Here is a 27,687-nt window from a genome sequence, read left to right on the forward strand (position 1 = left end):
ATCAGCGGTGCGGTCTGACATGCAGGTGCACAAAATCGACACAATCCGCACAAAAATGTACACATGAATACCCTCACACACACACACACACACACACACACACACACACACACACACACACACACACTGGATCAACCACTTAGGCTTCGCTATCGTTGCCAGCAAAGATGGTGTGCGCCATGATGGTTTCCACTTTCGCTTCAAGGTCGTCCATTGTCTGTTTGCTCTTGAGCACTGAAGGGATGGGCTTGGACTTGGTGATGGTCTGAACACAGCAATTGTGAGACGAGGAGAAGCGAGGACACGAAGGCGGACCGTAAACCATCGCATGTCAGCGTGGGTTGTGAGTAGAGATGCGCTGACATCAGGACAGAGGGCAGGAAACAGGTGCACACAGTGTCCCTGCGCACATGTACAATCACACACACACACAAACAATCACCTTTGATTTCTTGTCGATAAAACGAGGGTATGCGTCAACAAGCTCGTGCTGGCACGCAAGATCCAGACTTATTCGCGCGTCCGCCGAGTGCACAACAACGTATCCGCCCTCCACCACTTTCAGCTGCTTCTTCTTCACAGCCTGGTCAAGGATACCCTCAAACTCCTGTGGAGAGTCGATCTCCATCATGCTTGCAAGCACGTCCACGTTGGCTTTGCCCTGCACCGGTGACGTTGGAAGCGGATGTGAGTGGCACCAAGGAACAAACAGAGTGGGATGGTCACGCTTGCAGTCGTGCCTGTTTGGATGAGTACCAAACAAACAAACAAACAAGTAGATAAACAAGCAAACAAACAAGCAAACAAACAAACAAACAAACAAACAAACAAACAAACAAACAAACAAACAAACAAACAAGCAAGCAGATAAGGTACGCACCAGAAAGAGCGGTAGCCTAAACCCGCCACAAGCAACAAATTGGCCTGCCTTGACGCACTGAACATTCAATAGTGCAGCAGAGGATTGCAGGGAGACATCGGTGAGCTGAACAATATTGCGATGGACGAGATGGGATAGATCCACCACACGGCAGAAAGCGCAACCCCGTGTACATGTGCACACATGCACGCAATACCAAACGCGTATGTATTTAAGCAGCAGTACCGAGAAGTATGTGTGGGCCTGAGGGATAGCTGACGCGCCCTTGTAGTCGATAGCAAACACTTCGATCACAAACATCTGCAAGGAAGCAAGTGCACATGTGAGTGTAGCTGGGCCCTCGTGGCTCACTGTTGCACTAACAAGTGTATGTACAGACACCTGCCGTACATTTTCACACACGCAACCACACAACTACACAAATACACACACATACACACGCAACCACACAACTCCACAAATACACAAAAAAATACACACACACACATGACGCACCGATTTCGCTTCGACTTTGTCCTTGAATGTGAGTGGGACATCGGTCCAGATTGGGCTGCGAAGAGCGCACATGGGCTCGTCGACACTCCATCTGCGATGCGGACGAAGCTGGCATTGGTGAATGGGGCACGGCGAAAGCAGAGGCAACCACACCACATCACGCTTCGTGTGCGGTAATTGCACAGCAAAGAAAGAAAGAAAGAAAGAAAGAAAGAAAGAAAGAAAGAAAGAAAGAAAGAAAGAAAGAAAGAAAGAAAGAAAGAAAGAAAGAAAGAAAGAAAGAAAGAAAGAAAGAAAGAAAGAAAGAAAGAAAGAAAGAAACACACACACACACACACAAACAAACGGACCCTTGTGTCCACTGAATGGAGCGGTCATCCGGGTCGACGGAATCGTTGAAGAATAGCGAGGCCGGAGGACACAGCGACGCAACAGCAACGGCAGGCTGGGTGCATTGGAAGGTTTGGGGGAAGGTGAATGGCAAAAGGAAACGGCACACATGTATGCGTGTGTTTGTGTTTGTGTGTGTGTGTGTGTGTGTGAAGAGCTGGGAGTTGCGACAGCACCACACAACGACGCATGCAGTGATTCATGTGTTTTATGCTGTCACATTTTCGTCTCAAAGGACGAAGGCTTTGCTACCAATACGGCAACCACACACACACACACACATTTTTGCACACACACACCACACACAGGCACACCTTTGACTTTGGCAGGTTGACGGCTCGTTCGATGAAGAGATGCAAGCCATGCACAGCCATCACTGGCACGATGAAACTCAAGTCCATGAACTGGGCCGCTTTTCCTGTCGAGCGGGTTAAGCGACTGATGTCGGCAGTGATGTGTTGCGTGTCGAATACATGTTGGTCGCGAGAGAAATGAATGGTGTGAGATGGAGGCTTTTTGATGTCGAGGTTTGAGGTTGCAAGGCAAGTCGTGTGCTGTTTGTGTATGGCCTGCGTGCATTGTGAGATGTGGTCTGTGAACGCTGTTACGTGGCAAGAAACTGAACAACACAAAAGCAGACGCACTTGCGAATGAAGTGGTGGCGTCGCTTGTCGGTGGAGAGGGTCTTTTTCTGCTTCTCGTCAGCAATGACAGCGCACACATTACGCACGCTCTCCACCTGGAACATAGCCGGGGGGGAAGAGGGGCGCAAAATGGCGCAGAGGAGAATGAGAAGTCAACGTAATGAGCATGCACTGTTTACATGTTGTTCGTGTTGCCAAACACAAAACGAGCTTTCAAGCAGACAGACAGACAGACAGACACAAAGACAGCCAGACAGACAGAGACAGACACAAAGACAGCCAGCCAGACAGACAGACACGCACACATATATGCACACGCAAGCACGAACCTCTCGCTGCACGAGCTGCTGGTAGATGTGCGGCTCGCCGTGTACGGGCGCACATGCGACAGAGGCGTACGCGGCAGAGCGATACAATGGCGCCGGAACGACAAGCCCACTCGATTGCCACTGGATTTGGGGGAGGGGGGAAGGGACATTGCACGGGATGGGGAGATGCCGAGGGGCAAGGATGGTAGGCACGATTGCACATGCGGCATGGCGGTGAGTAAAGGAATGTGTGTAAAGTCAAGTGTACTGCAGCAGCCATCACAGGTGTAACGGCACCGACAACACACGCTCGCAAATACGCACCACCAGTCAACGAACCTCTGCCTTTGGGATGTCGGCCATAGACAGGGCGTTGCCATCGTCATCTTTGAGCGCCGGCAGCAGTCGCACCAGCAGGGACGCACACGGCACAACCGGCTTCTCGGCGAGCACAGACACATGTGGACGGTCTGACCCAGCAAACGGTTGACTGCAAACAGATTGGCAATCCCGTGAGATGAACAAGGGGCATGTGTGCATAATTTGTGTACGTAGTTGTGTGTGTTTGTGTTTGTGCGAGTGTGTGTGTATGTGTGTGTGTGTGTGTATGTGTGTATGTGTGTATGTATGTGTATGTGTGTGTTTTCAAGTCTGAAAGAAGCAGCAAAGGCGTGCCAAGATCAGACCTGTGCAGGCGGATTTGGTGTCCACCCTCGTTGAGTGCGACCGCTTGTCCGAGCGTGTCAGAATCTGGGGCCTCATTCGTTCCTGACCCAAGTCATGAACGGAGAGATCCGAAGAGGTGAAAAAAGAGCTTACTTGTGGGGACACACACACACACACACACACACACACACACACACACACACACACACACACACACACACACACACACACACACACACACACACACACACACAACGGCATGCATGCTTACCCTCGCAAGTGCAAACACAAGCACGAGGCACAATCATTCCACGCTCGCACACAGCACAACACAGCACAGCACAGCAAAGCGGGGCGAGGGTGTGACAGTTTCTGACTCACCGTGCAAGCAAAACAGGTTGATGGCTGCATAGCCAATTATGACAAGCTCATTTGAGAAGCGGTCGATTGTGTACACCTTCAGCACGACAAGAGAGGGGAAGGCGAGTGAATGTGCGTGTGTGCAGATGTGTGTGCACCTATGCGCGTGCGTGGGAGTCTGCGTGGGTGTGTCTGTATGTCCGTTCTCGCGTGTGTGTATCGGCGGCAACGCACACAGACCTGGACAACGAGGGTGGACGTCGGAGTAAAGATTGGCTCGCGGAACTCCAGTCGAAAGTTGTACTGATGGGACATGGGCGTTTCAGACCGAATGCACAATTGTGTATGTGTTTGGGTTGTTTTGCTTGTGTGTGAGCTTGCATGCGCTGCCTCGATATCTGTCTTGCTCTCTAACGCTCCTCTCACTCACTTGCTCCCTCTGCCTGACCCACTCACATTACCTCCCAACACACACTCTTCCCTTCTCATCATCATGGCAGTGAACAGTGCGTGCACATACGGTTGGATTGAAGACGTCGGAATCAAGATCAAGACTTGTGGTGATGTCTTTCTTCTGCACTTGTTTGCCAACGTTGAAAATGCGCCCCACAACCTAACGTGGCCATCACGGTTGTGTGTGTGTGTGTGTGTGTGTGTGTGTGTGTGTGTGTGTGTGTGTGTGTGTGTGATCACGTGTTTGGCAATGCATCGTGCAAGAGGAACCATGTACCGTCATGTACAATCGCGTTTCGAAGGAGAGGAGATAGTTGGGGCAAAGTTGCACGTGTGTGCGTGCATGCATCATTGCCGACAGCGCATGCCGTAACGTCACAGTACCTTCGTGATTGTGGCGTTTGACGGAAGAAACCGGGCACCGTCAATGTAGAGGTCAAAGCCACTCGTGCTCTGGAACACTTCTGCTGGTGGTGTGCGCTCCTTGTAGATGAACACGCCTGAGGCCAGTGAGTGGCATGTGCGTGGAGACACGCGATGATGCCGGCATGAGAATGGGAAACAAGGGTGCGAGCTGTTGCCATGACAGCTGCGCCCAACCGAGCACGGTCACAGCAAAGGTTGATTCACACATACACACACACACACAGAAACACGCACACACACGCACACACACGCACACACACACACACACACACACACACACACACACACACACACACACACACACACACACACACACACACACGCACACACACACAGAAACACAACCAAGCATCACCATCAGGAATGAGCTTGAGGGCCTGGTCCAGCTGAAGTCCTGTCTGATCACGGCCGGGTGTCAGTGCACCACCGATACCAACACCACCACCAGTCCCAGTACCACCACCATCGCCATCACTCCCTCTCGTCTGCTCACTCCGTCCTCTCGTGCGCTGCTGCCGACTGGAGTTCACAACGCCGCTTGTGTAAGCGCCGCCTGCTGTTGATGCGAGCGTGTGTGTGTGTGCACGTGAACCACTGTCATTCGCAAATTTCCCGTCATCGTCAACAACATCGAGCCGAATCTGAAACGGGATGCACGCGCAAAGCAGCGTGGCGGTGGAGAGTTGGAGGTCATGAGTGGGCGAAAAGGTGTGCGTGCGTGTGTGTGTGTGTGTGTGTGTGTGTGTGTGTGTGTGTGTGTGTGTGTGTGTGTGTGTGTGGAGAAGGGGGATGTGCGTATGTATGTGTGCGGGGATTTGTGCAGGCGTATGCGCAATGTGTGTGTGTGTGTGTGTGTGTGTTCAGACGTGCGGTGGTCGGAAGCAGTCTCTGCCTGAGAGCGTGGCACCTCTGCAGTGATTCGCGTCGCGTTGTTGTCTTCGTTGTCGTCATCGTGTTGTCCTGTCACCGTTGGCCGATGCGATCGCTTCTTGCTTCCACGCCGGCTCTCCAGCCCGCCCTCATCCTTGTCTTCATCATCATCCTCGCACGGCGACAGCGAAATCGTCGCAATGGACGTCTCCTGATATGTGCGTGTAAATGCGTGCGTGTGTACATGCGTGTGTGCGTGTACATGCGTGTGTGTGAACGTGTACGTGTACGTGTGTGTAAACGTGTATGTATGATGACATTGTGAGTGAGAGCAGCACAACTGACAGCAAACAGCACAACTTGCATTCCAGCACGCATCATGTCACGGTGCACAATAACACCATCAAACCACGAACGAGCACGACTGATGGCACTGCGCGTACGAGAAGTGGGATGGAAGCGAGCGGCGTGACGCCCCACAGCACGCGCAGTGCAGCTTCAACATCATCCGCTGTCGGCTGTGGAAGTTCTTCCTGCAGCATTGATTTCCACTGGGACGAGAGCTGGTTCTCGCCCCCGGTCGTGTTTGCATCCTCGCGTGCCGTCACTGCACAGCCGCGCGTTGGAGGGGAAATGACGGTGGTGGGGCGACATATGCGCGCGCGCGCGCGCGAGAGAGAGAGAGAGAGAGAGAGAGAGAGAGAGAGAGAGAGAGAGAGAGAGAGAGAGAGAGAGAGAGTGTGTGTGTGTGTGTGTGTGTGTGTGTGTGTGTGTGTGTGTGAGTGGGGGAAGGGTGTAGATGAGTGCGTGCGAGAGAAGGAAAATAGGTAAGCAAATGAGGAAAAGAGGGAGAAGGTGCCTGTGGTTGTGTGAATGCTGCGAGCTCGTGAGATTCAACTCCATCATCACCACGAACAACAGCAACAACGGGAGTGCGCTCACCAGCCAAGACCTCCACCATGATGTTGATGTCAGCGGTTTCGTTCAGCTCAATATCCTTTCACATGACAGCGGCGCAGTGGCATGAGGGCGGATGATGCCAGCGAGAACAAGACAGGCACGCGTACACTCACACACATGCAGCCACAGGCAACCACGCATGGTCACTCACACTATGCGCACATGCGCAGACACACATGTACACAAACACATGTTCACACACGTACATGTCAAGACTCAATCATCCACACCACCACAACACTCGCGGGACACAACACTCACCTGCAATATCAGACGTTGGTGCACGGTGAGATTCCGACTGTCGTCCGCAGTGAAATGGGAGTCCGCGCCTGTTTCAGTCAGCAATGTGAGTGTGTGCGTGTGTGTGTGTGTGGGGGGGGGATTGAGAGAGAGAGTATGTGTGTGTGTGTAGTGTGTGAGTGATGTGTACATCGATCTGATTGTTGTGCCAGGGCGTGCGCACACATTTTGCATGCTGCGCATGTGAGTCGACAATAGCATGACGCAACAGTAAATAAAGCGTGCAATGGTGGTGAGTGCCAGCTAGCGGTCACGCAAGACACGTACTGATGTAAAAGAGCTCGGACATTGTCTGCGACAGCGTGAGCGCAGCCATGTTTGTGTTTGACGGAAGAACCAGCGACAAACGGACACACGCCCATGTCGGCAGTGCATTGCTGCGAGTGTGCGTGTGAGTGAGGATGCGAGCGAGTAAGAGTATGTGTCGAGCAACATCAAAACAAACGATGCCCTGTCGCGCGCATGTACATGTGAACAGCGAGCAACAGCGTTTCGCAAGAACAACACGGTGTTCAAACACCATAATCACGTCACGTCTTCACACACCGCGCCGCCAGCTTTTCTTCTGCGTTTTGGAGAAATCCAAGCACTGCCGTGATGTTGATGGCGAGCGGGAGCGCCTGTGCACGTGTACACGGACGGGCGGATGGATGGATGGATTGGTGCGTCAGTGGATTGATGCTAAAATGAGCGGGTGAACGGAGTTGAACAAGCTTCAACGAATCGGTGAAAGCTTGGTCGAAAGAGTGACATGACACACACACCGTGCAGATGCACACTCGCACACACACGCACACACACACGCACACACACACAAATGACCGTATTCTCACGTTCTTGTCGCTGAGGAGATGAAATGCCGATGCCACGGACAAGCCGCTGGTGGATGTGTTGTGCGCGCGTGTTCATAAAGGCACACAAATGTCACAATAGCATCAGATGGAACAGCAACACAAGCACACACGCACATCCACATGCACATGCACACACATCACACACACACATCACACACACACACAGCACACACACACATGAACATATGCGCGCGTACAAAGGCAAACGCACAGACAATCAGACAAGCACACACGAATCCTCAATAAATCACCTCCACCACGACTGACCTGAGATCCGAAAGATTGAGAGGCGCGGGGGTTTCGCCGCTGTCGTTCGTACTGTTGTATGCAGTGGCTGCGCGCGTGCTTTTGGAACTTTTGTCCACTGTTCCATTTAGTCCAGACTTGACGGACGCTTTCTTGGACATTTGTGCCAGCAACTTCTTCTGCTCTTCTTCCTGTTCTTTCTTCTGTCGCTCAAACATGAGCTGTTGGCGCTTCAGTTTGTCCTCCGTCTCTGCAAGGTAGTTCCATGTGCGCATGTGTGTTGTTGTTGTTGTGATTGTGTGTGTGTGATTGTTTGTGTGTGATTGTGTGTGTGTGTGTGTGATTGTTTCTGTGCGTGTGCGAACGTGCGTGTAACAAAACGGGACGTTTGTCATTGCAACAAGCGCAAGTCTGTACATGCACATGCACGGGCACGTTGTCAGCCACCCCCTCCCCAGTCCCCGATGAACAGCAACTCACGCTTTGCCTTGAGCTGCAGCAGATAAACCACGTCTTGTCCAACAACACCTGTATGCGAGCACGAGCCGTGGCGTGGGGGAGGTCATCATCATCATCATCATCATCATCATCATCATCATCATCATCATGAGTGAGAACACAAGCAGTCACAAAGTCCATGATTTCACGAGCGAGCACGCACGCACGCGAGTGCAATTCATGGTGTGCCGGGAGCAATGATGAGAAGATAGCATGCACAAACCATTGGGAAGGTAGAGGTGTCGCTTTGGTTCAACATCAAGTGCATCGTGTTGTGACTGCGCACGCCCGTCAACTGATGAAGAGTGTGAAGTGAGAGAGTTGGAGCAATTGTGTGCGTGCATGCGCGCGTGCGTGTGTGTGTGCATGCGCGCGTGTGTGTGAAGTACAGAGAGAGACAGCAGCACGCAACACGCTGATGCCCAACGCACACACCACACGCACACCATACACGCGCGCACACACACGCACACATACCCCCCCACACACTCACACACACGCACGCACACGCACACACACACACACACAGAGCACCATGTCGTCAACTCACCAAGACGAACGCAGAGATCGGCGCCATGAAAGGAAGGGGCGACGAGTGTGTCCGTGGAGAAACATGACTCATCTTTTGGTGGCTGGAGGAGCCGTAAGCGCCACCGCCCACTCACCAGCTGCTTCTGCGAGAAGAAGTACAGCTTGCACCACGCAGCCAGCGTGCCCTGATGTGCATGGTGGCGTCGGGTGAAATGGGCGGAACGTGAGCTTGGAGGTGGTGGGCTGGTGGTTGTACCTAATATATGCAAGTACAACACACACACACACAACACACACACACACACACACGCACAACACACACACACACACACACACACACACACACACACACACACACACACACACACACACACACACACACACACACACACACGCACACCTCGTCTGAGGTTGCTGTTCTGTTTCTGAGTTCGATGATGAGGTGGAGCGTGGGCAATGGCGGGCACTGACGGATGGCGAAAAACGCCTGCACATGAGACACGTGCAAAGGTGATGGCATGCGCGTGTCAGTGTGCAAGTGAGTGTGCGTGCAAGAGAGAGTGTGTGTACGTGCAAGAGTGTGTGTATGCAAGTGTATGTGTGTGCAAGAGTGTGTATGCAAATGTGTGTGTGTGTATTGTGTGAGAGAAACGGCGCAGCAAACACGCCAACCTGCTTGAAAACAAACCCGGCAAGTAAGCACAAACCAACCCCAACAAAGCAACAGCAATTGGACGTGTAAGCAGCAGTTTTCACCTTGTGGAAGATGCACTGCATGAGTGGTGAAGATGAGGATGTTGTCATCTCCATTGGCTCCGCGTTCACCGGCAGACACGTCTGCACACGTGACTGCGGCTGCCCGAGAAGCGGTGTTGGCGTCGTGTGGTCGTGGAGAAGATGTGAGTCGAAGACGTGAATGGAATCAGTATTTGGAGAGCGAGCATTAATTGACATAGACGCGCACAAACGCACACACACACACGGACTAACGCAACACACACACACACGTGCACGCGCGCACACACACGCACACGCACGCAACAACGCAACATACCTTGCCGCCTGCGTAGAGCTGGTAGCTGAGGGAGCAGCGACGCAGCCACGACGGAAGCCTGCAGGCAAAGTCAAAATATATGACAAACCCGGACTCGCGGTCGTACGGTCCAGGATTTAGAACGTCAGTTGCCTGTTCCGGTGGCGTGAGTGGCGGCGCTTGTCCTTCGCTTGGTTGGGGTTGTTCAAACGCATCCAATTCTCGCTGAAGGCGTTTCAACTCGGCTTCCTTCTTCAAGATTTCGGCCTGCTGGTGCAGCTGACGCAGGCGGCGCGCCTCCATGCGCTGACATTGTGCGAGGGGACGTGTGCATGTGTGTGTGTGTGTGCATTGGGTGTGTGCATTGTGTGTGTGTGTGTGCGACATGAGCGTGCGAGAGGCAGAAACAGACAGAATGAGAGAGACAGATGTATATCAGTCGCTTTACCTCTTCCTCTGTTGCTTCTTCACCGACGGCAGAATCATTGACTGGTGTCACATGCGTCCGTGCCTGCAAGCAAACCCGCGACAATTTGCATGGGTTGAGAGCGCCTGGATCCAAGACCCTCGCATGTCCAGCTCGACACACACACACACACACACACACACACACACACACACACACACACACACACACACACACACACACACACAACAACAACACACACACACACACACACACACACACACACAACACACACACACACACAACGCAACACACAACACAACACAACGCACCAGCTCCTGCTGGATGAGCAGACGGATCATCTCTGGCGACGTCGTCGCGTTGGCCGCATCCTGATTGCGCAATTGCTGCAACATCACTGCCAGGTCGCTGGTCGTCATTGCCGTGGTCGTGTTTGGCTCTGGCTGTGTTGCCGCAAACTGTGTTGCATTGCTTGCACGGGTGTTGGTTGCATGTGCTGCTGCTGTTGCTGTTGGTGCGTGTGCATTGTGATCGCGCGTGTCATCATGCGTGTTCGGTCGTTTCGCTGCGTCAGTGCACCTCCGCTCCACCTCATGCAACGATTGCAGCGTTGCTGCCAATCAGGTGGCGTGTCGGTCGATGGATGGCGGGCGGATGTGCGTGTGTGTTCGTGTGTGCAATTGTGCATCCGATTGTGTGCGTGTGTGCGTGTGTGTGAACGTGTGAGTGGGGAAGAACATGAGTGTGATGTAAAGCAGTGATGACGATGGATCAACATGTGAGGCAGGCGTGACAGCAAAGGTGGTTGCGGAAACCACACTCGATCAACCCATCAACTCGTCAGATTTCCTCCCAAACATATGTACACACCCACACCCACACACACACACACACACACACACACACACACGCACACAACTTGAATCGAGCGCACGTGTGCTGCACCTGGGTTCATCCCGCCCTCGTGAATGTAATTCTCTCTCCACGCACGCACATCCTGCAACGTCGTGTCCGCGTCTTACCCGCGTGCGCGCACGTGCATGTGCATGTGTGTGTATGTATGTATGTATGTGTGTGTACGTGTGTGTGTTCGTTAGTATGCACATGGCAGCGTGTAAGACCGAGAGATCATGTGTATGAGCATGTGTATGTGCATGTGTATGCGTATGTGCATGTGCATGTGCATGTGCATGTGTATGTATGTATATGTATGTGTATGTATGTGTGTATGTGTATGTGTGTGTTACATTACGCCAATGGAGTGCCTCCACATGTGGAACAAGGCTCAGTATCTGCCAGCACAGCACCAGCTGTAGCCACACCTTCAGGCTCGATGGTGCCAAGAAATCGCTCGGGGATGCTGTGGACAAGGGGTGCGGCGATCACACAACAGCAACATGAAGGTGAGAGCAGCATTGAAGGAAATAACGCCACGGATATAGCTGCAAAATGAGTTTGTGCGTGTGTGTGTATACTCACGCGCTGGCACAACTCCAAGCTGCAGCTTGTCGCACACGTACGCATGCACGCACACGTACGCACACACACACACACACACACACACACACACACACACACACACACACACACACACTTCACTCGCTCTCCCATTCCACGCCTGCCCTCGCGTCGCTGGCAACTGACATTGTGTCTGCAGAGTCTGGTCGTGCATGATCGCGACCCAGCTCCATATTGCGTCGCTGCAAGCTGTCTCCGTCGTCACGCAACTGCTCAAGTTGCTCTCGCTGCTGTTGCATGTGCCTGTGTCTGCGCCTTGCCGATGCCTTGTGTGGATATGGGGTCGACCACTGCGGCCCTGCGTTGTCCTGCGGTCGAGACGACGTCGACATGGCATCAAAGGGCATCGGTCCCGCCCCTTGCCACGTGTCATCGCCATCGCCCATATCCGAACCAACATCACCCACATTTCGCCTGCGCGCACTCCGAGGAGAGGGTCCCCCAGGCCTGCCACCACACCATTCGCGTTCGGGGAGAGAGCAAGGACTCTACATCACTCAACAGCAACACAAGGAGCGGCAGCGGGCACAGGTGTGTGTGTGTGTGTATGTATGTGTGTGTGTGTTCGTACCCGAGCGATCCAAATTGTTGGAGGAGCAGCTGCTTGCGCTGCTGGGCAACGCGCTGTGCCTCTGCTAGCTTGGCCGCGATGGCGTTGCGCTGGTCCATAATCTCTTTCATCCGCCGCTGGCGCTCGCGCTTCACGGTGCCAGAGTTTGGGTTTCCCACCGCCGGCTCCTGGGAGTGCGTGTACGCGTTACACAGGATGACGTATGCAGGTGAGCACTTGCACACAGCATGTTGGCGTGCATTTGGGTCAGACAACCAGCAACACGGAACAAAAGGCAAGCCGCGCCAGCACGCTCTCAGCCAAGATCTGCACCCTGGGATGCAGCCATGACTCCGACCTTCGACGCCATGCGATGAGCAGCGTGTGAGGTTGCTGTGCGGGACGTGCGAGCACTCTGGTCCTGGCTTGTGGCCCGGGTCGTTGTTGCCTGTGTGGCTGTGGGGCTCGGCGTCGTTGTCGTGACGGTTGGTGAGGCTGGGAACGTGGAAGGTCGCGATGTTGCCTTGGTGGAAGCAGAGCGAGATGCCGACGCTGAAACTGCGGCATTGCTGCGGTGGGGGTCCCGCCGAGGCGTCGAGCTCATGCCTGCTGCACCTCAGTGTCTGCACAAAGAAGGAAGGAAGGAAGGAAGGAAGGAAGGAAGGAAGGAAGGAAGGATGGATGGAGTGTGAAGGAAGTAGGTGGTGTTGCCGGTCCTGCCTGCGAATCGTTATTGACATCCGCCTGCGTTGCTGGGGTTTGCTATCTTTCTGCATGTCGCTGTCGTACGGACAGATCGCGTCATCCGTGCACTACACGCAAGCAAGCCAGCCAGCAAGCAAGCAAGGGACAAGAGCAAGAGAGCCAGTGCACCCGAAGCGACGATGGCAGCGATGATGCGGCAGGCAGTGCGCCACGCACAGACAGCTACTGCTGGAGCACAGGTGTGTGTGTGTGTGTGTGTTTGTGTGTGTGTGTTTGTGTGTGTGTGTGTGGTGTGAATATGCTCTGCGTCAGTCGTTCACTGTGCTCTTTGTGTCTGCTCACGCCAAACGCCAAACAAACTTAGGCCTGGAAGGACTATGTGCGGGCTGGATTTGTGGGTGCTGTGGGCAAGACGCCACTCATCAAGCTGAAAGGCCCCAGCGAAGCCACAGGTGTGTGTATGTGTGTGTGTATGTGTGTGTATGTGTGTGATGTTAGCTTTTTTGGGGAGCTTGCTGGGTGGCAGCTCTCATCCATTGTTGTTTGTGTCACTGTTCACCCTCTGTCCCATGTCTTGTTTTCTCCCGTGCGCTGTTCAGGCTGCAACATCTTGGTGAAGAACGAGGCAATGAACCCCGGCGGCTCCGTCAAGGACAGGGCAGCTCTCTTTCTTATCCAGGACGCAGAGGAGCGAGGTGTGTGCATGTGTGTATAGGTGTGTAGGTGTGTAGGTGTGTAGGTGTGTAGGCGTGTAGGTGTGCGCGTGTGTGCGCGCACAGTGCTCGTCTGTGGCAGTGTGTATGTGTATGTGTGCGTGCGTGTTATGTGTGCTTGTGGACACGGGCAGCTGTTGTGTTGGCTCCAGGCTCGTGCTAACACTACGGTTTTGTTGTGTCCTCACCACAGGCTTGATTAAGCCTGGGGGCACTGTGGTGGAGGGCACCGCCGGCAACACGGGCATTGGCCTTGCACACATCTGCAATGCCAAAGGATACAAGTGCGTCATCTACATGCCAGACACGCAATCCAAAGAGAAGATTGACACCCTGAGGTTTGTCACGCACTTCAGATTTGCTTTGTCTGTATGTATGTATGTGTGTGTGTGCGTGTGTGTGTGTGTGTGTGTGTCCGTGTGTGTGTCCGTGTGTGTGTCCGTGTGTGTGTGTGCTTTCTGTGCCTTCCTCAAGGCTGCGTGCTCTAGTATATCCCCCGCCCCTGGAGTAATGGTTGATGTATGTCACACGTGACTCTGACCACCACCAGGACGCTCGGAGCAGATGTGCGCCCTGTTCCCGCCAAACCTTTTGACGACCCCATGAACTACAACCACCAGGTGTGCCACAACGCATGCAGGGATGTGCTGCGTATGCACACACACACACACACACACACACACACACACTCTCTCTCTCTCTCTCTCTCCATGTGTGTCCCCAACTCACTCGAACACGACCTCGGCCGCCTGCTGGGTGCAGGCGCGGCGATTTTCAGAGGAGCTCGACAACGCTGTTTGGACCAACCAGGTGCCTACAAGCAAGCATATCTTTTGTGTGTGTGTGTGTCTGTTATGTGTGTGTGTGTCTGTTATGTGTGTGTAATGTGTGAAAACCAATTATCGTGGTTGTTGTCTGAGAGTGTGTCTACATCTCTTTTGCGCGTATGTATGTTTGGTAGAGAGAATGTCCACACCCAAGACACCACACCACGTACAGGTGCTCATGGTCCAATCACCACGCGTGACGCCCCTGCACTTCCCCTCTCCCAATCCAATCCGTGCTGTTCCATGCCATCAGTTTGACAACACCGCCAACCGCGATGCCCACTACCACACGACGGGTCCCGAAATCTGGCACCAAACAGGTGCCGTGGCATGTGTGTGTGTGTATGTGTGAATACGTGTGTGTGTGTGTGTGTGTGTGTGTGTGTGTGTGTGTGTGTGTGTGTGTGTGTGTGTGTGTGTGTGTGAATACGTGTGCGTGTTGAACGTGTGTGTGTGTGTATGCGCGCTTTGTACTCTGAATGGATGTACACGTGGCACACGTGTCCTCCCTCGCTCAATTTTCTTCTCCTCCATCCCCACAGAGGGCCGTGTTGACGCGTTCACGTGTGCGACGGGCACGGGCGGCACGCTCGCGGGCACGGGCATGTTTCTCAAAGAGATGAACCCAAACGTGCAGGTGAGCTGCGGCATTGCAACAGCTGTGATGGTGATGACTCGTCATATTTGGTGTTGTGATACCGTGCGGGGGTGGTGGTGGTCATGGCGGTGACATTGGCTGCAATGATGACGTTGGTGGTGCATGTGACCGCTTTCCTCACCACCACGACCACCACCACCACCACCACCATGGCGAAGATTGTGCTTGCCGACCCACCGGGCAGCGTCCTGTACAACTTCTTCCAGCGCGGTGTGCTGGAGCGTGAGGGCACAGGATCCATCACGGAAGGTGAGCACTCCGACATGTGCACATGTGCATGTGCATGTGTGTGTGTGTGTGCACGTGCATGTGCATGTGCATGTGTGTGTGCACGTGCATGTGCATGTGTGTGTGTGTGTGTGCGTGTGTGTGTGTGTGTGCGTGTGTGTCCGCTGTGTGTGCATGCGGACGGCGTCTGGCCGAAGATTGGAGGATAACGACAGAGAACATGCCCTCTGCCTCTGAGGGACTCATTTTTGTCTGTCTTTTTGATTGCCTGCAGGCATTGGCCAAGGCCGCGTGACTGCGAACATGGAGGGTGCGCCCGTCGATTACGCAATTCACATGCCGGACGAGAAATCCGTCGAAGTGGTGCGGGGCCGTGTGCACGTGTCGTTGCTTCCACGCATCTCGCTTCTTCTCGGGCGAACGCGTTCCTGTGCGAACTGCTATAATTATACGAATCACATTCATCACCCTCAATCTTAAATCCACTCGTCTTGCACACCACCTACCCTGCTGACACCTCCCCTCCCCCAAACACACGCACACGTATGTACGTTGTGCAGGCGATGCGGCTGCTGTATGAGGAAGGCTTCTGCGTTGGCGCATCGAGCGGACTAAACGTTGCGGCGGCGATTGAAGTTGCGCAACAGATGGGCCCCGGCCACACCGTCGTCTCCCTCCTCTGTGACAACGGCCTGGTGTGTGTCTGTGTGTGTGTGTGTGTCTGTGTGTGTGTGTCTGTGTGTGTGTGTGTCTGTGTGTGTGTGTCTGTGGGTGTGTGTGTGTCTGTGTGTGTGTGTGTGTGTCTGTGGGCGTGTGTGTGTCTGTGGGTGTGGGGATGTGGGGGGTGTGGGTGTGGGTGTGTGGGTGTGGGCATGCGCGCCGCATTTCTCGCTCTTTCTAATTGTCAACATCAACTCCACACCACGATCACCCCCCCCCCCACAGCGCTACGCAACGCGCCTGTTCAACAGGTCCTGGCTGGAGACGAAGGGTCTTCTCGCCTCCGTTCCCACCGAGTTCCACGACAAGCTCATTTCATAGGCAGCGCTTGCACGATTGTGATGTGATGTGTGTTTGTTTGTTTGTTTGCTTGTTTGCTTGTTTGTTTGTTTGCTTGCTTGTTTGTTTGTTTGTTTGTTTGTTTGTTTGTTTGTTTGTTTGTTTGTTTGTTTGTGCTCTTTGCTTTGTTGCTTGCTTGCTTGCGCCAGCTGTTTTCGACAGAGGCGATGTTACTCACTCGTCCATGTGTCCCTGGAGTGAATCGTTTTACAACATTGTGGTGGCACGTCTGACACGTGCTATTCTTCAATGTGACACTTGAAGGGAGAGAACACCAAACAGCGCAGCGCACCCACAAAGCCACACGCATACAAACAAAGGACGGCAATAAAAGGAGCAACGTTCCACCACCATCATCATCATGATCATGATCACACGCCTGGTCCCCGGCCTTCGATGGGCGGGAGCGCCGTCACGACGCCATCGGCGATGACAACATATTGGTCGTAGAGGTTCACAGTCGGGTCACAGTGCCCAGGAATCAGCTGCAGTGTGTCCCCAACCTAGATTGTGTGTGTGTGTGAGTGTGTGTGTGTGAGTGTGTGTGTGTGTGTGTGTGTGTGTGCGTGTGTGTGTGTGCGTGCGGGACCACTGGATGTTGAATAAGTACAGTGACAGGGTGTTACTTTGGGTTCTTAGACGGACTGCCATCGGAGTTCTGTCCGGAGGTGTCAAGTGACGTGAGGGCCTATGCACACTGACGCCGACAAGGTAGCGATTTTTCCTGCACTAGCGATGCTGTCCTTTCTGAGCTAGTGTTATAGAGGAATTGGCTCAGGAATGGGGACCACCTCTTTGTTCTCAAACATAATTTCCCGTGGATCCTAACATGTAGTAATTAATTTAAAGTTATGCACGAGGTCCTTAATTTTTGGGTTTCGGGGATGGCTATGCAGCAGAACATAGGTCCAATGGTGACTTGTGTTAAAGCATCTTTCGCGTCCCTCTTGTTAGCACCACTCCGGCGGGATCTAGCTTAGGTCGCGGTTTAGAGCTTTCCTAGTACATAACGATCCCTACGCTTTAGGTTTTTGGTTGGTGTGGGTAAGACCCAAACGGACGTAACTTTCGGAAATTATGCATGATTCCCGGTCGTTCGGGCAGCCCCCATGAGCCCAGGCAACGGACTTTCAATCCCGGCCCGTGTAGCGTGGAAACCTAAAAAACCCAAGCCACTTCCCAATGCTTGAGGATGCTTGATGGCTTGGGTTTTAGGCCCTCTCGGTTCGCCGAATTTCGCACCACTGGCTCGGGACCTGACAGCACATGGAGACGCCAAGTCAGACTCACCCCTGCATAGCCCCGTTTATCACACACACACACACAGACACACACAGACACACACACACAGACACACACAGACACAGACACAGACACACACACAGACACACACACAGACACAGACACACACACACACACACCACGCTCTTTCCCCTCCCTCGAGCGTCCCAGGCGACCTCTTCGGCGCATGACGTGAACGAGCCGTCATCGTGCAGCGCAACAACAATTGGCGGTCCCGAGTCAAGCGAGACGGCCTGGTGGTGGAGGTGGTGATGGTGATGACGGTGGTGATGGTGGTGATGATGATGGTGGTGTGGTTCGCGATGACACACACACACACACACACACACACACACACACACACACACACACACACACACACACACACACACACACACACACACACACACACACACACACACACACACACACACACACACACACACACACACACACGTACACGCGGTTACAGACGAAAGCGTCATGGCTGTACCTTCATTCCCGCATCAACCACCAGACGCGTTGCTGTTGGTTTGGACATGATGGTCGTGTGCACAAACAGGCTGTGCTCGAAATCCGTTGTCAGCTGTCCGCTCTGCATGGCGCGATCAGCATACCGTGCAGCGCACGTGCATGTCAGGACGGTGGACGTTGGTGCAAACAGCGACCGAGAAGGCGCCACACGCGCGACTCAACTGCACACGGCACAAACATGCAAGCACAAGCAAGCATGCAAACCATCCTCACTTGGACTGCACTCCGCAATGAAGCACGCACATACACGCATGCAAACACACACGCACACGCACACACATATGTGCAGATGTTCACACCTGGTCGAGGTTCTTAGAGTAGTCGACATCCATGAACACATATGAGCCCGGCTGGCATTCGTTGTGCACGCCCGCCTGAGCCTCCAACACAAACGTGCCCGTACCACCCCCTGGTGTTGCCGATTCGAGAAACGGGTTGGCGAGGGCGTTGCTTGGATCGTATTCAGTGGCATCGGTGGTGTTGAGCATGTGCAAGGCACACACACACACACATGCATACATATACAGATACACACATACACACAACACATACACACAACACATACACACAACACAACAACACAACACTACACTACACTACACTACACTACACTACACTACACTACACTACACTACACTACACAACACAACACAACACAACACTACACTACACTACACTACACTACACTACACTACACTACACTACACAACACAACACAACACAACACAACACAACGCTTACCGCTGATGATGGGGCAGGGGAACCCGTTCTCCTCAAGAACAGTTCGACTGGCGTCGGCCTTGGCGGCCACACCATTCACAAGCTGTCGCTTCTCTTCGTAGTTGCGCACGTGCTGCAGCTTGCCCTGGCGTGTTGGTGTTTGCGATGGAGCGGCAGTGTTGTATGTGCCGGGGCCGGGGGGGGGGGCGGAAGTATGCGAAGTTGAGGCGCGCGTAGTGCATACGTGACAGTGCAGGCGAAAGGTACAACAACGCCTTTGTCACACACACACACACACACACACACACACTCACACTCACACACACACACTCACACACACACACACACACACACACACACACACACACACACCTGATAGCACTGGATGCCGGACCAGTGGAGATGAGGGCATTCCTCTGTGACGACACGGGCAAGTGCAACCAAGTCTTCGCTGCCAGGCGCAACACCACAGCGCTCCTGCCCCACATCAACCTCTGCGAGCACGTGCAGCTTTGCGTCGTCCAGGCTGGCGTTGGCCATGGCTGCATTGAGGGCGCGGCAGTTATCCACGTCGTCCACCAACACGGTGATCTTTGTCCGTGCATGGTGCTCCTTCACCTGCACCCATGCAATCGCCTCATATTAGCTTGTGCGTGAACGGATGCAACGGAAGACGCATATTACCAGCATTGAAAGTGCCTGCTCATGGGTTAAGCACGCACTCGCATGAAAGACAGTCGCACACTCGGGTACAAGCACGCTTGCACTCACTTACCAGGGACATCAGGCGCTCGACTTTGCGCTTGCCCACGATTTCGTTGGTGATGAGCAAGTCCCGCATGCCTACAGACAACACCAGTTAGGGGTTGACGCAGCTAATGTCGTGAACAGCAACCGCGCAAGCCATACAAATTTGTCACACACACACACACGCACACGCACACCAGGTGATCACCCACACCCACACCATACCATCACGCCTACAGCCACATTAGCTACAGCGACAGCCGCTGCCTCGCCTGTTACCTGGGACTTTGGGAAGGATGCCCTCTGCCTCCTGCAACTTCTGACAGCACCATGCGGACTGCAGTGCAAAAGACAAGGGCGAAAATATAACAGCAAAGATAACAGTGAACCAAGACACATCCGATCAAAACACCACACGCGAAGCATTCACATGGCAGATGCACTGCCTTCCTGTCCTGCTTCCAACACACACACACACACACACACACACACACACACACACACACACACACACACACACACATTGTGGAATGGTGTTCACATCAACTCACGACACCGGCTGCTGCTTGTGCGTTGGCAAAGTAGCTGCTCTTGTGCGCCTTCAAATGGGGGCGCAGTGTGATGTGTGGGAACTGCTGCAGCGCAGTACGCATTCGCTGCAGGTTGGCATCCAGCTTTCTTCATCACACGAAGCGAGCACACGAAGCGAGCACACGAAGCGAGCACATGAAGCGAGCACACGAAGCGAGCACATGAAGCGAGCACACGAAGCGAGCACACGAAGCGAGCACGAGTCAGTCAGTGAGCAGCGGCACGGTGCATTGCCGAGAGAAACAACCCCGACTCGAGAAATGCACGTCAACCGGTACAGCAGCAGACAGCTACCCCCACATTCATCCCTGCAACCACACTACCAACCACAACCACAACTCACGGTTGCACGACAACCAGCGCTGGCGTGTCAACCAGCGCCAACCGCGTTCCCACTTCCGCCAATGCCAGCGCAGTCATCACTGTTGCTCTCGTGCCGATACTTGTGCGAAAATGTCCACCAATTCTCCACAATCAAAGGTAAGCAACAAGGCAAGCAAGCAAGCAAGACAAGAAACAAAGCATGAAGCTATGAAGAGAGGAAGCTCAAGACCTCAAGACCCCACGTCGTCCCTTGTCCCGCATCCTCATCCTCATCCTCATTCTCCAATGATGCGCTTCACCCACACTCAACCCCCACACGGCCAAGCAAGGTCAGCCAGAAGTTCTGAAACACAAAAGAACAAAAGAAAAAGAACACACCCACTAAAGCACTTACCTACTTACAGAAATTACAAACTCACAGACACACGCACTCACACAAGCACGCAGACACAATACACACGTGCGCAAGTCCCTACACCAGCACACAAAAGCGACATTGCTTCAGCTGCTTGCTATGTGGACATGCAGAGCGGGTCGATGACGAGGATGGACGTGGCAGCTGCCGGGATGGCGAAGATGCGGCCGTCTTCGGCCTCAACACCGCCAAACCACCTGGCCCCCATGACAGTGCTGTCGAAGGAAGCAGCACTGGTGACGAGCCCAACGCTGTTTGTTGTGGGCTGAATGGTCAGCACGCTACTGGCCGAAAAGGGCACGCCCAGGATGCGGCCATCGTCCACGACCACGCCGCCAGCCCACTTTTCAGTGCCGTAGAGCGTGCTGTCTGTGCGGATGACAACCGTGTTTTGGTTCGGGTCGATGATGAGCAGTGCACCCGCGTTGTGCGGATGCCATAGATGAGGCCGTTCTGCGCCAGAACGCCGCCAGCCCAGCCAAAATCAAAGTCGCTGGATGGGCCGTTGTCACCCATTCCGCCACCGGTGTTGCCGTCCAAGGTGAGGGTGGTTGCGTCCGCAGAGTCCGTGATGAGGATGGACGTGGCACGATACGGAATACCATAGATCTTGCCATTGCGTGCAAGCACGGCGCCAAACCACTTGTAATTCGTGTTGTCGGCACCGTTTACTGCAATCGTGGACGTGGTGTTGGTGTCTGGGTTGATCACCAGCACATGGGTGTTCGTGTTGGGGACGGCATAGATCTTGCCATTGTCCGCCAGAACGGCCGCCTCCCAGTTGCCGCTTTCACCAGAGACAAGATACCCTGCCACGCTGATGGTGCTCGCGTCGAACACGTCGTATTTCGGGTCAATCACCAGCACCATCGTCGTCTGTTCTGGGATGCAGTAGATCTTGCCATTCCCTGCAAGGACGCCGTCGGCCCACTTGTAAACGTCTGTGGCGAACCCGGTCATTGTGGTGATGTCATATGTGTTGCTCGCGGGGTCGATGATCAACACGGCAGTCGCAGCGCGTGGGATGCCGTAGATTTTGCCGTTCCTGGCCCGGACGCCCCGACGCCACTTGTCCACACCAGGCGGGAGGCCGCTCAGTGTCTGTGCATCCAGAAACACGCCGCCGTTTCGGATGAAGCACACGCCAGTGTGCAAGCGGTGGTTCCACAGGTTCAGGCGCTGCAGTTCAGCGTGCACGTCCAAGCCGTTGAGCAGCACGCGCTGCCGTGGATCGCTCGTGTTCAAGTGCACATCACCGGCCTCATTCTGCACAAGGACAGCTTTGCCTGTGCTTGCTTCTGCGTTTACCGCGTCGATCATACCACCACCCAACAGAACAACGCCCGCCACCACGCACATGACAGCGATCGCGCGGTGTGCCACACACCAAGGTCGCCAGCTCATCGTCACAAGATCGTGCCTGCAGGCAAGGGCAAGAGACTTCAGAGAGAGAAGGAGAGAGAGAAGGACAAGGGAGGAAAGGTTGGCTGCTTGGCTGCTTTGCTCGCTTCATTGGCTGTCAGCGAAAATTGATAAAGTCTTCTATTAATTTTCCGCAAATGGCTTGTTTGTGGAGGACAGCCGCTGCCTCGTTCTCGTTCTGTGTGCTTGTGCTTCTTGTCTGCTGTGCAGGTTCTTGTGAGGGTGTGCTGAACATGGCTGACGGCGCTGCCACAACGATGCGAGCTGTCGTGCAGACAGAGACGGGTGGTCCGCAGACCATGAGTGTTGGATCCGTTTCGCGTCCCAAGCCGGGCCAGGGCGAGGTTTGTGTGTGTGTGTGTGTGTGTGTGTGTGTGTGTGTGTGTGTGTGTGTGTGTGTGTGTAAACGTGTGTGTGTGTGTGTAAACGTGTGTGTGTGTGTGTGTGTGTGTCAACGTGTGTGTGTGTGTGTGTGTGTCAACGTGTGTGTATGTAAACTTGTGTGTGTGTGTAAACTTGTGTGTGTGTGTGTGTAAACTTGTGTGTGTGTGTGTGTGTAAACGTGTGTGTGTGTGTGTGTAATCGTGTGTGGTTTTGTGCTGCCTTCTTGCAGGAGGCAATGATGCCCTAGGGTAAGCACACAGGATCGGTGACGCAACCCCCACATTGCCACATCATGTCCCTTTTCACAGGTCCTGATCAAGGTCATGGCGACAGCCGTCAACCGTGCAGACACGCTCCAGCGCCAAGGATGGTATCCGCCCCCAGCTGGCAGCTCCGAGATCATCGGCCTCGAAGCATGTTCGTGTGCATGCCCGTGGATGGCCATGTCGTCAAACGTGTTTTGCGGCGCCCCGCCACTGTACGATTCCTCAAGATACTCACCCTGTCTCCTGTGTTGGCGCATGTCGTTTGTGTCACACCACATTAGCTGGTGTCGTTGAAATTGTTGGCGAAGGCTGCTCTTCCAAGTTCAAGGTTGGCGATCCCGTCATCGCCCTGCTCGCAGGTGTGTGTGTGTGTGTGTGTGTGTGTGTGCGAGTGTCTCTGTGCGTCTGCCTGTGTCTGTGTGTGTGTGCGTCTGCCTGTGTCTGTGTGTGTGTGTGTGCGTAAGTTTGGATGTGTACGACAGCGACCAACACGCACACCTGCAATGCACATTCCTGCTACCATCGCATCTTACACACACACACACACGCACGCACACGCACGCACACGCACACGCCCGTGCCATGTTTGGATTCAGGTGGCGGCTATGCCGAGTACTGCACTGTGCCAGAAGGGCAACTCATGCCACTTCCTTCCGGATTCTCCTTTGTCGAGGGTGCTGCAATCCCCGAAGTATGAACCAGTTGTGCGTGTGTGCGTGTATGCGTGTGTGTTGCTTGTGTGTCTGTATTGTTGTGGGTGCATATCATCATGCTGCTCGTTTGGTCCATTACCGCTCACTCAAATGTGTGCTGTTGCCACAAACCGTCACCTTCCCCCCCCCCCAAATGTACCAGGGCTGGTTGACAGCGTACCAGCTGCTGCACTTTGTTGGCTCCGTCAAGAAGGGCGACTACGTTCTCATCCACGCTGGCGCCTCTGGTGTTGGCCTTGCAGGTGTGTGTGCCTGTGTCTGTGTGTCTGTGTCTATGTGTCTGTGTGTCTGTGTGTCTGTGTGTTTGTGTTTGTGTGTCTGTGTGTTTGTGTGTTTGTGCTTCTCCCGACGTTCACTCGCAGCCACACACCCTCCTGTCCCCGCTTATTCTCTCCAAACCCCCTCCCCCCCCCCAAATGCACATGTACACCTGCTGTATGCATAGCCGTGCAGTTGACGGTGGCTGCTGGCGCCATCCCTGTCGTCACAGTCGGCAGTCCGGAGAAATTGGCCAGTGCCGTCGCACTCGGCGCTGTTGGGGGCGCAAATCGCCACGAGGGCCCGTGGATCGACACGGCCCTCAAGTTCACAGACGGTCAGTGTGTGTGTGTGTGTGTGTGTGTGTGTGTGTGTGTGTGTGTGTGTGTGTGTGTGTGTGTGTGTGTGTGTGTGTGTGTGTGTGTGTGTGTGTGTGTGTGTTTATGTTTTGTGTGTGTGTGTGTGCGCGTGTGCGTTTGTTTGTGTTTTTCTTTTTGTGTGTGTGTGCGTTTGTTTGTGTGTGTGTGTGTGTGTGTGTGTGTGTGTGTGTGTGTGTGTGTGTGTGTGTGTGTGTGTGTGTGTGTGTGTGTGTGTGTGTGTGTTTCCACGAATATATGTGCTACCTTTTTTTTTTTTTTTTCAGTTGGTGCATGTGCTTGCATCTGCTTTGCCAAGTAATATGTATTTCCGCACCCTCGCGTCACTGTACCCCGCACTCCATCGCAGGCAAGGGGTTCAACCTCGTGCTTGACTGTGTTGCCGGGTCCTACTGGGAGCAGAACGCACAGGCTGTTGCCCTGGACGGCACATGGGTCCTCTACGCGCTCATGGGCGGCGCAGATATTGATGGACCCCTCTTCCGCACGTGAGATCGCTTGTTGGCTTGGTCAACCGCATGTGGTCGTTCAGGCACTCTGTTCACTCTCGTCGGTGCTTTGCCTACGTATTCACAACTACACGCGTCAAACACACGCTCTCACTCACTCGCACACTCGCACATACACACACACACACACACGCTCACTCAATCACTCGCACGCACACACACGCACAGCCTGCTAAAGAAGCGGGTGACGCTGGTTGGGACCACCCTGCGCACGCGTTCCCTCGACTACAAGCGCCGTCTCATTTCCCAGTTTACGCAAACCAGCTTGCCAAAGTTCTCATCAGGCCAGTTCAAGTGAGTTTAAATTACTTGTTTCCCTTCTTTACGACAACTTGCACACGCGTCCTTCCTTTGTTCTCAACACACACACACACACACACACACACACACACACACACACACACACACACACACACACACACACACACACACACACACACACACACACACGCACGCACACAAGCACAAACGCACACACACAGCCTTCAGTTCATTGTCTCCTTGCCCACGCTACCGCTTTGTGTGGTCAACGAAACGCCATGCTACCTGTGCAGGGTGTCGATTGCGAAGGTGTTTCCGCTGGACCAAGTGGCCGACTCGCACACATTCCTGGAGGAGAACAAGAACACGGGCAAAATCATCCTTCAAGTCCACGACGGCGCTCAAGACAAGCCACAACCACAGCAGCAGCAGCAGCAACAGCAACGCGTTGATCTGTGAAGCGGCCAGTTCATGTGCATGTCCTTGCAAAGAGTGCGTGCTTCGCAGACCAGTTCCACCACTCCCGCGCCTACTTGCTTTCAACATGCTTGGTACCTGCCCCAAACTCAATGCACAGCATGATGCGAGACCACCATACATGATGGAAGTTGAGAAGTGATGCGCGATAGAGCTGCCAGTGCATGGTCAGGAGAGCAGGAGGGGGACAAGAGGCTTTGGCTTGTAGTTGTGGCGTTTTGTTTGGTTTGCTTGCATCGCGACAAATAAGAGTGCTCTTCACTCTCTTCTGTCTGGAGTTGTGCCAGTGTATCATTTTCAAACAACAACACAAAACCAGCCGGGCTCGGTCCGGGCGGGAGACGCACACACTCCCCGCCAGAGCACCCAGACGGTGCAGCGGGCGCGCGCTCAAGCCCAGCGCAACCACCAACAGGGCAAGCGCACCCGCAAGCGCAAGCATCCGCAGAACACACCCCCCGGCCACAGCGGCCAGCGCAGCAATGACAGCAACGACGGCACTGCTGCCACCGCCGCCACCGCCACCACCGACAACGATGAGGGACAGCCACACAGCGCCCCAGTGACCTCACGTAGCCCCGGTGGCCCGGCCGCAACAGAGCCCCCTGCAACTGTCTAAGCGACAGTCGCAGCACTGCACATGAGCCTCGCACCGAGGCACTTGGTTTCTATCGATCTATTGATTTACTTTTCTTTTTATCTATGTGGCGCCTGCTCTCACACACACCTACACGTGCACACGCGCGCACATGCACATACGCACGCGCGCACATGCACACGCGCGCACATGCACATACGCACGCATGCACACACACACACACACACACAAGACGTCCAAGGCACCTTACTGCCCTGCCTCGCAACCAAACACACATCCTTTTCACTTCTCGTCCTCCTCGTCCTCCTCCTCCCTTCCACCTGTCATGTCACACTGTCACTACACGGTCGACACGTCCGTGTGCGGGCCGCTAAACCCGTCCATTGCGTCCCCATTCGCTTCATCCTCCAGGAGCAGCTGCTTCTGGGACGCGCGACGCTGGTGGTGGCTGGGGCGCTGCTTGGTGCAGTGGCCGTTTTCCGTCGCCGTGCCATTGCTGTGAGTACACGAGATGAGCGCCTTGGTCTCTGGCTCGCGACGCACGGGCGCAGCACCGCTGCTCGCATGCGTGCTGCTGCGCCGATGGTCCGAGGGCAGCTTCTGCTGAGCGTGGAGGCGGAACTTGCGGCGAATGCGAAGGAGCAGGATGATGGCGCCAAGAATGCGAATGCCAATGTAGAACAGCACCAGCGGCAGCACAAGCGCCCACTCAGAGGGATCGTGTGCCTCCGGTGACTGCACAAACAGGATGTTGCGCTGCCGGTAGTCCTCCGTCAGCAGGTTGGTCTCGATGTAGCAGTCGTGCGGACCCACGGCGCTGCTCGCCCTCGACGGATGGCAGCGGTACGAGTCGTTGGCAGAGAACTCCGTGCGCATGAGCGCCGTCAGGATGTAGTACGGGATGCCAATCACGCTCGGCAGCCACTGGATCGCGTCGGGCAGCGTGCGGTAGAACCCAGCCATCATCAGCATCGCCTGCACAACAACAGTCACCACGGCAACGGCTGCCGCGGGGTCCGGAATCGCCGCCCCGAGCAGCAGCCCGAGTGCGTGGAACACGTTGGCCGCAAGCGCGAGGATGAAGCTCTTCGTCAGGTTGCTCTCCCAGTCAGCGCCCACGTATGCAAGCGTAAACGTGATTGTGCCAACACAATCGGCCACACCGCAGCACGCAAAGTCAACACCGTCCACACCACCAGCCGCAGCCAGTA

General features: G+C 54.4%; 6 protein-coding genes across 6 annotated transcripts in view; 2 read left to right on the plus strand and 4 right to left on the minus strand.

The window, feature by feature from the left end:
• Positions 1-103: 103 nt before the first annotated feature.
• On the minus strand, positions 104-13,065 carry PTSG_12409 (uncharacterized protein). Its single transcript, XM_004993013.1, has 37 exons — positions 12,768-13,065; positions 12,431-12,597; positions 11,986-12,306; positions 11,664-11,701; positions 11,287-11,358; positions 10,653-10,954; positions 10,363-10,425; positions 9,936-10,220; positions 9,638-9,736; positions 9,282-9,368; positions 8,901-9,066; positions 8,574-8,645; positions 8,333-8,380; positions 7,874-8,102; positions 7,586-7,631; positions 7,299-7,372; positions 7,020-7,129; positions 6,714-6,781; positions 6,435-6,489; positions 5,936-6,099; positions 5,530-5,703; positions 4,978-5,263; positions 4,581-4,696; positions 4,264-4,356; positions 3,984-4,046; positions 3,765-3,840; positions 3,404-3,485; positions 3,057-3,207; positions 2,739-2,858; positions 2,410-2,504; positions 2,080-2,203; positions 1,726-1,820; positions 1,376-1,466; positions 1,106-1,180; positions 881-937; positions 443-661; positions 104-265 (listed from the first exon to the last, which is right to left on the minus strand). The coding sequence occupies exons 1-37, from the start codon at positions 13,011-13,013 to the stop codon at positions 140-142; spliced, it is 4,755 nt and encodes a 1,584-aa protein (XP_004993070.1). The 5' UTR covers positions 13,014-13,065; the 3' UTR covers positions 104-139.
• Positions 13,066-13,156: 91 nt separating this feature from the next.
• On the plus strand, positions 13,157-16,825 carry PTSG_06179 (cysteine synthase). Its single transcript, XM_004993014.1, has 12 exons — positions 13,157-13,353; positions 13,479-13,566; positions 13,714-13,809; positions 14,021-14,165; positions 14,378-14,447; positions 14,590-14,637; positions 14,908-14,974; positions 15,197-15,291; positions 15,471-15,561; positions 15,815-15,903; positions 16,101-16,235; positions 16,486-16,825. The coding sequence occupies exons 1-12, from the start codon at positions 13,294-13,296 to the stop codon at positions 16,579-16,581; spliced, it is 1,080 nt and encodes a 359-aa protein (XP_004993071.1). The 5' UTR covers positions 13,157-13,293; the 3' UTR covers positions 16,582-16,825.
• PTSG_12410 (uncharacterized protein) lies at positions 16,791-20,913 on the minus strand. The gene is made up of 10 exons (XM_004993015.1): positions 20,816-20,913; positions 20,433-20,559; positions 20,161-20,218; positions 19,910-19,977; positions 19,507-19,752; positions 19,156-19,279; positions 18,714-18,823; positions 18,374-18,475; positions 18,021-18,134; positions 16,791-17,102 (listed from the first exon to the last, which is right to left on the minus strand). The coding sequence occupies exons 1-10, from the start codon at positions 20,890-20,892 to the stop codon at positions 16,971-16,973; spliced, it is 1,158 nt and encodes a 385-aa protein (XP_004993072.1). The 5' UTR covers positions 20,893-20,913; the 3' UTR covers positions 16,791-16,970.
• On the minus strand, positions 20,908-22,531 carry PTSG_12411 (uncharacterized protein; the record flags this gene model as incomplete). Its single annotated transcript, XM_004993016.1, has 2 exons — positions 20,908-21,554; positions 21,632-22,531. 2 exons carry the CDS (start codon positions 22,529-22,531, stop codon positions 21,309-21,311), a joined length of 1,146 nt encoding a protein of 381 aa, XP_004993073.1. The 3' UTR covers positions 20,908-21,308.
• Positions 22,532-22,734: 203 nt separating this feature from the next.
• PTSG_06182 (quinone oxidoreductase PIG3) lies at positions 22,735-26,014 on the plus strand. Its single transcript, XM_004993017.1, has 9 exons — positions 22,735-22,977; positions 23,326-23,434; positions 23,565-23,642; positions 23,880-23,974; positions 24,139-24,238; positions 24,442-24,591; positions 24,981-25,119; positions 25,309-25,434; positions 25,695-26,014. Exons 1-9 carry the CDS (start codon positions 22,771-22,773, stop codon positions 25,858-25,860), a joined length of 1,170 nt encoding a protein of 389 aa, XP_004993074.1. The 5' UTR covers positions 22,735-22,770; the 3' UTR covers positions 25,861-26,014.
• A 653-nt stretch (positions 26,015-26,667) lies between these two features.
• The window catches only part of PTSG_06183 (laccase 1), a gene marked incomplete at its 5' end in the record, with an annotated part of 4,116 nt that continues 3,096 nt past the window's right edge, over positions 26,668-27,687 (minus strand). Inside the window, one exon of the mRNA XM_004993018.1 lies at positions 26,668-27,575. Within this exon, the coding sequence (XP_004993075.1) occupies positions 26,816-27,575 (760 nt within the window). The 3' untranslated portion in view covers positions 26,668-26,815. The remainder of the gene's footprint in view (positions 27,576-27,687) is intronic.

The sequence above is a fragment of the Salpingoeca rosetta genome (assembly GCF_000188695.1).
Source record: "Salpingoeca rosetta unplaced genomic scaffold supercont1.14, whole genome shotgun sequence".
Classification (NCBI taxonomy): Eukaryota; class Choanoflagellata; order Craspedida; family Salpingoecidae; genus Salpingoeca; species Salpingoeca rosetta.